This window comes from Microcaecilia unicolor, chromosome 2 (assembly GCF_901765095.1).
Source record: "Microcaecilia unicolor chromosome 2, aMicUni1.1, whole genome shotgun sequence".
NCBI lineage: Eukaryota > Metazoa > Chordata > Amphibia > Gymnophiona > Siphonopidae > Microcaecilia > Microcaecilia unicolor.
In genome coordinates, this window is record NC_044032.1 from 654375338 (window position 1) to 654387341 (window position 12004).

General features: G+C 49.3%; 1 protein-coding gene across 3 annotated transcripts in view; it reads left to right on the top strand.

Moving 5' to 3' along the window:
• The window catches only part of ADAD1 (adenosine deaminase domain containing 1), a 349421-nt gene that overhangs the window by 73092 nt on the left and 264325 nt on the right, over nucleotides 1-12004 (top strand). For all 3 annotated transcript variants that reach the window (XM_030191773.1, XM_030191775.1, XM_030191774.1), the window contains exon 5: nucleotides 10210-10278. In XM_030191773.1, coding sequence (XP_030047633.1) covers nucleotides 10210-10278 — 69 coding nt within the window. The remainder of the gene's footprint in view (nucleotides 1-10209; nucleotides 10279-12004) is intronic.

Genomic DNA, 12004 nt, shown 5'->3' on the forward strand with positions numbered 1-12004 from the left:
GCCAGAGGAAGGTGCAGGATTGCCACTGGATCCGGATGATCCTTCCGCGGTGAGGATTTTCCACCGCGATGAGCTGCCAGCGCTTATTTCTAATGCATTGCAGGCCCTCTCTATTGAAGATCCTGCAAGTGCTGAAGTCTCCTCTGCTAATCCGAGGATGACAAGTACTAAGAAGCCTGCTCGAGCCTTTCCTTTGCATGACTCCATCCAAGAGCTTATTTTGGCTCAATGGGCTGACCCCAAGGGGCCTTTGAAAGTTGCCAGGGCTATGGGGCAATTATACTCTCTAAGTGAGGAGCATCTGGCGCGCCTAGCTGTGCCTAAAGTGGATGCCCTAGTCACGGCTGTGACAAAGAAAACTACCCTCCAAGTTGGAGGAGTTGCCCTGAAGGACATGCAGGACCGACACCTTGAATCAGCTATAAAGCGGTCCTTTGAGATATCAGGCCTATCCTTACGGACGTCTGCATGCAGCTGTTACGCTGCCCGAGCCTGCCTTGCTTGGTTACAGCAGGCAGTGGAACAGCCCGGAGATGGAGCGGAGCCCCTTGCGGAGGTGGCACCGCGGATGGAGTCGGCCTTGTCTTTCTTGGCTGAAGCCCTTTATGCTCTGGTCAGAGCTTCGGCTAAGCAGATGGCGGTGGCGGCTCGCCGCCTGTTGTGGCTACAGCATTGGGCGGCTGACATGGCCTCTAAGCAAAGGTTGGTGAAGTTGCCCTTTCAAGGCCTTCTCCTATTTGGTGAGGAGTTGGAGAACATTGTTAAAGGCCTGGGGGATGCTAAACCCCAGCGCTTACCCAAGGATAGGCCGCGGCCTTTCTCCAAGGGTCAGGCGGTTCCCTCCTCTTTCAGACCTCGCTTCTGTGAAGCTCGAAGGTACCGCCCAGGGCGTTCTGGGTTTACTTCATGGTGCCCGTTTTCAGCAGAGGAACTCCTTTTGTTCGGACAAACGTTCCGCAGCAGCCGGTTCAAAGGCGACCCTCTCAATGATGATACGCCGGCCCTCGTCTCGCTCTCTGTTTGTTACAGGAGGACGACTTTCCCTCTTTCACGAGGAGTAGGCCAAGATTTCCTCAGATCAATGGGTTTTGGACCTGATCAGAGATGGCTACAGAATAGAATTCAATGCCCCGGTAAGAGACGTGTTTGTGGAGTGCCGATGCGGTTCTGCCGCCAAAAGGGCAGCAGTAGAGGAGTCCTTGCAAGGCTTGATTCACATAGGGGTGGTGTCCCCGGTGCCTCCCACCGAACACGGCTCTGGCCGTTACTCCATTTACTTCGTGGTGTCGCAAAAAGGAGGGTCTTTTCGGCCCATCCTAGACTTAAAAGAAGTCAACAAGTCCCTGAGAGTGCGGCATTTTCACATGGAAAACCTGCGCTCCATCATTGCGGCGGTACAGCCAGGAGAGTTTCTCACTTCTCTGGATCTGATAGAAGCTTATTTGCACATTCCTATTTGGCCCCCGCACCAGAGGTTTCTGCGGTTTGCGGTGATGGGAAAACATTTCCAGTTTCGGGCCTTGCCTTTTGGCCTCGCCACAGCTCCCCGAACCTTTTGATGGTAGTAGCTGCTTTTCTCAGGCGAGAGGGTAGCCGGGTTCACCCGTACCTAGACAACTGGCTCATCAGAGCAGACTCGGCAGTAGAAAGTCATCAGAGAACAGCCAGATTGGTCTCAGTACTTCAATCTCTGGGCTGGGTCGTCAATTTGGCCAAAAGTCACCTGACCCCCTCTCAATCTCTAGAATATTTGGGGGTATGGTTCGACACAGCCTTGGGGTATGTGTTCCTACCCGAGCAAAGGTGGTGCAAGCTTCAGAACCAGGTCCGTCTGCTCCTGAGGATGTCTCGCCCGCGAGATTGGGACATAGTCCAGCTGTTGGGGTCGATGACGGCCGCTTTGAAAGTGGTGCCGTGGGCGAGAGCGCACCTGAGACCTCTGCAGTGTTCCCTGCTTCAGTGATGGTCTCCCATATCTCAGGATTATCAATGCAGACTCGCGTGGCTCCCTGCGGCCTGGCTCAGTATGGGAGTGGTGGCTCTCAGAAAGCGTGTTGCGGCGAGGAATGCTGCTAGCGCTCCCCAATTGGTGCCTGGTGGTAACAGATGCCAGCCTGAAGGGCTGGGGTGCACATTGCCAGGGAAGGCATGCCCAGGGTCTCTGCAGACCCGAGGAGTCGGAGTGGTCCATCAATCGCTTGGAGTTGAAAGCGATATTCCAGGCGCTTCTGGCCTTTCAATTGACCCTGGAAGGATTGGCTGTCAGAGTTCTGTCGGACAACACGACAGCGGTGGCCTACATAAAACGACATCAGACGGAGAGACTTGCAGCTCATCTGCATATCCTCGGAGCCTTCGCCGGAGTGACTCCCAGGTCTGTTCCGATCCACTCGGGGCCTCTGCTCAAGGTGCACAGTGCTCCTACCAGGTGCTGTGGAGGACTTGCAGCGTTCTGCATATCCTCACAGCTGCATCCGGGGTGACTCCCAAATCCACCCCGACCTTCCCAGGGCCTTTGCCACAGTTACCCAGGGCTTTCGCTCCACCTACCCAGAGCTACCAGGTACTTCTTAGCCAGGATCAGGTGACCCTCAGGGGGAGGAATGCTGGCTTCGGCCTAACCCCTGGTAAGCCTTTTCTTGGTTGAGAGGTGCCCAGCTCTCCCACCGGTTGCCTTCTCAGGTGCCGTGGAGGACTTGCAGCTCATCTGCATATCCTCGGAGCCTTCGCCGGAGTGACTCCCAGGTCCGTTCCGATCCACTCGGGGCCTCTGCTCAAGGTGCCGCGCGCCGAAAGCTTTCCTTCTAATAAGTTCTGGGAGAAGAGGATATTTCTCTGGTAAGTGAACAAATTTTGCTTGTGCTTTCGGAACTTGAAGATTGGGGTTTAAAGGAGGAACTGTAAGTTAGTGATAGGCTGATATCCTTAATACTTTAGCAAGTTTTAAATTACGGAAAAACTCAAAAAACACTAAGATGGAGTCAGCAGTCCAGCAGCGAGAGGGGTGCTATCCAGTCTTTTGCATTGAGTGTCACATGTATGATTATCTCCCAATTGGTGAGGTGTCATATGTGTGTGCCCGATGCAAAGAGCTCCTAGCTCTCAGAGAACGTGTCCGTTCTCTAGAGGCTAGAGTAGCAGACTTGATGGAGCTGAGGGAGACAGAGAGGTACATAGAGGAGACCTACAGGGATGTTGTAGAGAAGTCCCACCTCCAGTCAGGTAGCCCCTGTGCTACCTTGGAGGAGGGAGGTCTCCTAGAAGGAGATCATCACCCTGGTGAAGTAGGAAGTACTCCTGTAGCCAGGACCTGCCCACCAGGGGATGTATTATCCTTTCGCACCGAGGATATATCTCCAAATGTTGCCCGGGAGGGAAAGGTTAGGACAGCTGTTGTACTTGGTGATTCGATCATTAGGCATATAGATAGCTGGGTGGCTGGTGGACGTGAGGATCGCCTGGTGACTTGCCTGCCTGGTGCGAAGGTGGCGGACCTCACGCGTCACCTAGATAGGATTTTATATAGTGCTGGGGAGGAGACGGCTGTCTTGGTACATGTGGGTACTAATGACATAGGAAAATGTGGGAGAGAGGTTCTGGAAGCAAAATTTAGGCTCTTAGGTAGAAAGCTGAAATCCAGATCCTCCAGGGTAGCATTTTCTGAAATGCTACCTGTGCCACGCGAAGGGCCCAAGAGACAGGCAGAGCTCCAGAGTCTCAATGCGTGGATGAGACGATGGTGCAGGGAGGAGGGCTTTAGATTTGTTAGGAACTGGGCAACATTCTGGGGAAGGGGGAGCCTATTCCGAAAGGATGGGCTCCATCTTAACCAGAGTGGGACCAGGCTGCTGGCATCGGCGTTTAAGAAGGAGATAGAGCAGCTTTTAAACTAGAAATGGGGGGAAGGCCGACAGTCGCTCAAAAGAGCATGGTTCGGGATAAGGTATCTTTCAAAGATATCACCATAACAGGGAAGATAGAGTATCCTGATAGTGAGGTTGCAAAAGAGATTGTAGTAGATCGGGTATCTTTAAATAACAATAAAAATCAGACAAAAGATTGCCAATTAATACTGTCAAGTACTAAGCATGATGTACTTAGGAACAACAAACATAGTTTGAAATGTCTATATGCGAATGCCAGGAGCCTAAGAAATAAGATGGGGGAGTTGGAATATATTGCACTAAATGAAAAATTAGATATAATAGGCATCTCTGAGACCTGGTGGAAGGAGGATAACCAGTGGGACACTGTCATACCGGGGTACAAATTATATCGTAGTGATAGGATGAATCGGATTGGTGGAGGGGTAGCATTGTATATTAACGAGAGCCTTGAATCAAATAGATTGAAAATTCTGCAGGAAACAAAACACTCCTTGGAATCACTGTGGATTGAAATTCCATGTGCAAAGGGGAAAAGGATAGTGATAGGAGTGTACTACCGTCCGCCTGGCCAGGACGAACAGACGGATGCGGAAATGTTAAAGGAAATCAGGGACGCAAACAAACTGGGCAACACAATAATAATGGGGGATTTCAATTACCCGCATATAGACTGGGTTAATGTAACATCTGTACACGCAAGGGACATAAGATTTCTTGATGAAATCAAGGACAGCTTCATGGAACAGCTAGTTCAGGAGCCGACAAGAGAAGGAAAAATACTAGACTTAGTCCTTAGTGGTGCTCATGATCTAGTGCAGGGGGTAACGATACGAGGGCCGCTTGATAACAGTGATCATAATATGATCGGTTTTGATATTGGCATTGAAGGAAGTGAAACTAGGAAATCAAGTACGCTAGCGTTTAACTATAGAAAAGGTGATTACGACAAAATGAGAAAAATGGTGAAAAAAAGACTGAAAGGAGCAGCTCGCAGAGTAAAAAACTTGCATCAGGCGTGGATGCTGTTTAAAACACCATCCTGGAGGTTCAGGACAAATATATTCCACGTATTAGAAAAAAGGGAAAAAAGACTAAACGTCAGCCGGCGTGGCTAAACAGTAAGATAAAGGAAATCATTAGAGCCAAAAAACAATCCTTCAGAAAGTGGAGAAGAGAACCAACTGAAAGTAACAGGATAGATCATAAGGAATGCCAAGCCAAATGCAAAGCGGAGATAAGGAGGGCAAAAAAGGACTTTGAGAAGAAATTAGCGTTGGAAGCAAAAATACATAGTAAAAAATTTTTTAGATACATTAAAAGCAGGAAACCGGCCAAAGAGTCGGTTGGGCCGCTGGACGAAAATGGTGTTAAAGGGGCGATCAAGGAGGACAAAGCCGTAGCGGAGAAATTAAATGAATTCTTTGCTTCGGTCTTCACCGAGGAGGATTTGGGGGGGACACCGGTGCCGGAAAGAATATTTGAAGCGGGGGAGTCGGAGAAACTAAACAAATTCTCTGTAACCTTGGAGGATGTAATGGGTCAGTTCAGCAAGCTGAAGAGTAGTAAATCACCGGGACCTGATGGTATTCATCCCAGAGTATTAATAGAACTAAAAAATGAACTTGCGGAGCTACTGTTAGAAATATGCAATCTGTCCCTAAAATCGAGTGTAGTACCGGAAGACTGGAGGGTAGCCAATGTTACTCCGATTTTTAAGAAGGGTTCCAGAGGAGATCCGGGAAATTATAGACCGGTGAGTCTGACGTCGGTGCCGGGCAAGATGGTGGAGGCTATTATTAAGAATAAAATTGCAGAGCATATACAAAAACATGGACTGATGAGACAAAGTCAGCACGGATTTAGTGAAGGGAAGTCTTGCCTCACCAATCTAATGCATTTTTTTGAGGGGGTAAGCAAACATGTGGACAATGGGGAGCCGGTTGATATTGTATATCTGGATTTTCAGAAGGCGTTTGACAAAGTGCCGCACGAAAGACTCCTGAAGAAATTGCAGAGTCATGGAATCGGAGGTAGGGTATTATTATGGATTAAGAACTGGTTGAAAGATAGGAAGCAGAGAGTAGGATTGCGTGGCCAGTATTCTCAGTGGAGGAGGGTAGTTAGTGGGGTCCCGCAGGGGTCTGTGCTGGGTCCGTTGCTTTTTAATGTATTTATAAATGACCTAGAGATGGGAATAACTAGTGAGGTAATTAAATTCGCCGATGACACAAAATTATTCAGGGTCGTCAAGTCGCAGGAGGAATGTGAACAATTACAGGAGGACCTTGCGAGACTGGGAGAATGGGCGTGCAAGTGGCAGATGAAGTTCAATGTTGACAAGTGCAAAGTGATGCATGTGGGTAAGAGGAACCCGAATTATAGCTACGTCTTGCAAGGTTCCGCGTTAGGAGTTACGGATCAAGAAAGGGATCTGGGTGTCGTCGTCGATGATACGCTGAAACCTTCTGCTCAGTGTGCTGCTGCGGCTAGGAAAGCGAATAGAATGTTGGGTGTTATTAGGAAGGGTATGGAGTCCAGGTGTGCGGATGTTATAATGCCGTTGTATCGCTCCATGGTGCGACCGCACCTGGAGTATTGTGTTCAGTACTGGTCTCCGTATCTCAAAAAAGATATAGTAGAATTGGAAAAGGTACAGCGAAGGGCGACGAAAATGATAGTGGGGATGGGACGACTTTCCTATGAAGAGAGGCTGAGAAGACTAGGGCTTTTCAGCTTGGAGAAGAGACGGCTGAGGGGAGATATGATAGAAGTGTATAAAATAATGAGTGGAATGGATCGGGTGGATGTGAAGCGACTGTTCACGCTATCCAAAAATACTAGGACTAGAGGGCATGAGTTGAAGCTACAGTGTGGTAAATTTAAAACGAATCGGAGAAAATTTTTCTTCACCCAACGTGTAATTAGACTCTGGAATTCGTTGCCGGAGAACGTGGTACGGGCGGTTAGCTTGACGGAGTTTAAAAAGGGGTTAGATAGATTCCTAAAGGACAAGTCCATAGACCGCTATTAAATGGACTTGGAAAAATTCCGCATTTTTAGGTATAACTTGTCTGGAATGTTTTTACGTTTGGGGAGCGTGCCAGGTGCCCTTGACCTGGATTGGCCACTGTCGGTGACAGGATGCTGGGCTAGATGGACCTTTGGTCTTTCCCAGTATGGCACTACTTATGTACTTATGAGATCCTCGCTCGGCAGGGTTGGATGCCTTGGCTCAACCCTGGCCTCAGGGCCTTCTGTATGTATTCCCTCTGTGGCCCTTGATAGGGCGAGTACTCCTGCGGATTCGTCTACACCAAGGAGAGGTGGTTCTCATCGCCCCGGATTGGCCCAGGAGGCCATGGTATGCGGACCTCCAGTGGATGCTGGTGGAGGCTCCCCTGCCGTTACCTCTGGTACCAAATCTGTTGTCACGGGACCGGTAACCATGGAGGATGCCTGCCGCTTTGGTCTTACAGCATGGCTATTGAGAGGGCGCAATTGAGAGACAAGGGTTAACATAGTAACATAGTAGATGACGGCAGAAAAAGACCTGCACGGTCCATCCAGTCTGCCCAACAAGATAACTCATATGTGCTAATTTTGTGTAAATCCTACTTTGATTTGTACCTGTCCTCTTCAGGGCACAGACCATATACGTCTGCCCAGCACTATCCCCGCCTCCCAACCACCAGCCCCGCCTCCCACCACCGGTTCTGGCACAGACCTAGAAGTCTGCTCAGCATTATCCTCGCCTCCCACCACCGGCTCTGCCACCCAATCTCGGCTAAGCTCCTTAGGATCCATTCCTTCTGAATAGGATTCCTTTATGCTTGTCCCACGCATGTTTGAATTCCGTTACCGTTTTCATTTCCACCACCTCCCGCGGGAGAGCATTCCAAGCATCCACTACTCTCTCCGTGAAAAAATACTTCCTAACATTTTTCTTGAGTCTGCCCCCCTTCAATCTCATTTAATTTCCTCTCGTTCTACCACCTTCCCATCTCCGGAAAAGGTTCGTTTGCGGATTAATACCTTTCAAATATTTGATCATCTGTATCATATCACCCCTGCTTCTCCTTTCCTCCAGAGTATACATGTTTAGTTCAGAAAGTCTCTCCTCATACGTCTTGTAACGCAAATCCCATACCCTACAGGCCTGCAAGCGTTCCACTTCCGTGGCTTATGCCAGGATTTGGCGCCAGTTTGAGGCTTGGTGCGCTTCTAAAGCGATCACACCCATGCGGGCTTCTGTCTCGCTGATAGTTGACTTTTTGCAGGATGGTTTACAAAAAGGCCTTGCCTATAATTCCCTGCGTGTTCAGGCGGCAGCCTTAGCATGTTTTCGAGGGAAGGTCGCTGGCCTCTCTCTGGCTGCTTGTCCGGATGTGGCACAGTTTCTCAGGGGGGTGCTTCGGCTCCGTCCTCCCGTGCGAACTCCGTGCCCGGCCTGGAACCTGGGGTTAGTTTTAAAGGCCCTTCAGTGTTCGCCCTTCGAGCCGCTTAGGCGAGCGTCGGAGAAGGATGTGACCCTAAAGACTGTCTTTTTGGTGGCCATTGCATCGGAGAGACGGGTGTCTGAGCTCCAGGCGCTGTCCTGTTGAGACCCATTTCTGCAATTCTCAGAGTCCGGAGTTATGGTACGTATGGTGCCTTCCTTCATGCCTACGGTGGTTTCAGTGTTTCACCTAAACCAGCCTATTTTCCTGCTCTACTTTTCTAAAGAGGAGTTTCCAGAATCCTTTGGGGAATTGCACCTCCTAGATGTGCGAAAGGCTCTGTTGCAGTATCTGCGCATGTCAAATGCCTTTCGGACCTCTGATCATCTTTTTATTCTGTTATCAGGTCCGCGCAGGAGGTCTCCAGCGTCTAAAGCCACTATAGCCCGTTGGCTCAAGGAAGCTATTTTTTTCAGCATATCTGCTGTCTGGCCGGCCTCCACCTGAACCCTTTAAGGCATATTCCACGAGAGCCGTTTTCCTCTTCCAGGGTTGAAACTGGAGCACTCTCTCTTCAAGAGATATATAGTGCAGCTACTTGGTCTTCTAAACTCTCTCTTGCCCGACATTACAGGCTGGATGTGGCTGCCAGGAGAGAGACACATTTTGGAGCACAAGTGCTGGCACGTGGTGTGGCTTGTTCCCACCCTATGTAGGGATTGCTTTGTTACATCCCACTCGTAATGGATTCATCTGCTTGATGACAAGGAAGGGAAAATTAGGTTCTTACTTTGGGAATTTTCTTTCCTTTTAGTCATAGCAGATGAATCCATGAGCCCTCCCTCAGTGGTTCATTATGTGATTGATCTTGGTTTTATGTTCAGTTTTTCCTGTAGATATGTTCCCTCATTGGGAGAAGTTGGAAAACAGTCTTCAGTAATTCTGTTCTTGTTACAGAAGGTTGAGTTCATTCCCTCCTTTGAATTGTTGCTCCTGTTCTGGGGCGTTCATCCACTGTGAGGAATGTTCATGTTGTTATATGTGGCGGTGTCACATTGCTTTGGAAACTTCAAATACTGAAGAGGCAGATGGAGCTAGCTGGCCATGAGGCACTATGGTTTTTCAGTGCTCTGTATCTCCCCCTGCTGGTTGATGGACACAACCCACTCGTAATGGATTCATCTGCTATGACTAAAGGAAAGAAAATTACCAAGGTAAGAACCTAATTTTCCCTTATCTTTCCAATGAAGAATGATGTGAAGCTATTGCCAACATTATGTCAGTCATTAAGAATCAAATTAGGACACAATGAGTGTAATATAATGGTACTGTTTGTTATTTGGTTGGGGGTTTCTACTGGTATAATGGAAGTTATCCTGTCCCATACTGCTGACAACAATAATTGAACTTTAGGACATTGGAATAAAAGGTGATATAAGCTTCCAGGTGAGTGATTTCTTGACCAAGAAACAAGTGAGATGGAGTATTTTGAGAAGGATTTTACTGTTTCATGGCTAGGTAATTGGAAGGATCTCCATATTCTATCCCCTTTTCATTCCCCCATTTTGGCATGTTGTCTCTTTGAAATATTCTGTGGGATTGCTATTCCTACACTGTTCCTGATTTTAAAATTTTTTTTTTAAATTCAAATTAAGTAGCTAAATCATCTGCTGAAGGAGCGATTTCATTTGTTAGCAAGATTTCTTTAGTGTTTTAAGAGGTTATTGATTTGATATAGTTTTTTGGTATTCAAGGTGGCTACTCTTATATAGTTATTGAAAAACGTGGTTTTAGTGTCTCTAATTTTCTTATATACTTATTTAAAATCAATTGATGGTAATGTTGAGTTGTAGATCTCTAATAGTGGAAAATATTTTGTTTTGCAGGCCCTCCTCTGCTACCAGTGGAGCCTAAAGGTTCATCTGAGCCAAATTATACTGTAAAAATACATCATGGTAAGAGCTTAGATATTCTGTTCTGTGTACTCTTCACTAAGATAAGGTTGTATATTTTACAACCTCTGTTTTACATCTCTGTGCTACTGTGTGATGTTCTAAAGCATGAAGGAATTTCATATATTATTGCAGATAATAGATCTTGTTTCTAGTGCTAAGAAATGCTGAGGATGCTGTCTTGCCACTCTGTTTTAGCTCAATCAGCTTGTTGGCTTCAGCTTTGTAAGTTTCAAGGAGGAAGTCAGCCACAGGCCACAACCAGTCTGTATGATATTGTTCAATCTCTGAGGACAAGCAGGCTGCTTGTTCTCACTGATGGGTGACGTCCACGGCAGCCCCTCCAATCGGAAACTTCACTAGCAAAGGCCTTTGCTAGCTCTCGCGCGCCCATGCGCACCGCGCATGCGCAGCCGTCTTCCCGCCCGAACCGGCTCGTAATCGTCAGTCTTCTTTTGTTCGCGCTCGGGACGGTCGTGTTTTGCCGCCGTTTTGTGCCCCTCAAGTTGACCCTCGCGCGTCTTCGTGATTTCGCAAAAAAAAACAAAAACGGAGACTTTAGTCTTTTCCCTTCCCGTGTGTCCAGTTTGTTTTCCCCGGCGTAAGTTTCCTTTCGCTTTCGGGGTAGGCCTTTTTTTGTGGCCTCGGTACGGGTTTTTTCTCTCTCCCTTATTTTTGGTGCCCTTCGTCACCATCGCGAATTTTGATTTCGCCGGCGTGATTTTTCCGCCCATGTCATCGAAGTCTCCCAGCGGCTTCAAGAAGTGCACCCAGTGTACCCGGGTAATCTCGCTCACTGATAGGCACGCGTTGTGTCTTCAGTGTCTGGGGGCTGGGCACCGCCCGCAGGCCTGCAGTCTTTGTGCTTTTTTACAGAAGAGGATTTAGGTAGCGAGATTGGCCCAGTGGAACGTGTTGTTCTCGGGCTCTTCGTTGACAACAGCACCGGAGGCATCGACTTCGACAGCATCAAAGTCTTCGACCTCGGCATCGACTGCATCGAGGTTTCAACCCTCTGCATCGTCGGTACCGAGACATCAGAAGGCTGCGTCGGCGTCTGTGGTACCGGGATCTCCGCTGTTGCTGATGTCGTCGGACGGTGGTGCTTCGACTGGAGTGCAGGTGAGGGCTGTCCATTCCCCTGCTGGTGGCGGTGAGCCTTCGGGTGGGTCTCCTCCTGCCCTGAGGGCTCCTGCGGTACAGCCCCCCCCCCCCCCCCCCCCCCGAGACCGACCTTCTTCGGCCTCGGCCCCGAGGAAGAGACGGTTGGATTCTACGTCCTCCTCGTCGGTACCGGGAAGCTCCGGTGACATGCTTCGTTTGAAGAAATCAAAGAAGCATCGACACCGGTCTCCTTTCCGCGTCGGTACCGAGAGCTCTGGGTCGCCGAGGGAGTTGGCACCCAGCAGGCATCGGCACTGGGAGGACCGCTCACCCTCTGTTCAGGAGGTGTCGATGCGTTCCACCTTGCACAGCCCGGAACCGCCTCCACGCCCGGAACAGACTCTGACCTCGACGCCTGCATCGGCTTCCATGTCTTTCTCCACAGCCGCTCTGCACGAGAGTCTCCGGACCGTTCTCCCAGAGATTCTGGGAGAGCTGTTGCGCCCTTCCCCTCCGGTACCGGGAGTGCTTGCGCCATCGGTACCGTCGAGTGAGGTGCCGGCTGGCCCTTTGCCCGGGGTGAGGTCTCCGACAGCGGTACCGCTTGCGGTACCGGCTGCAGCCG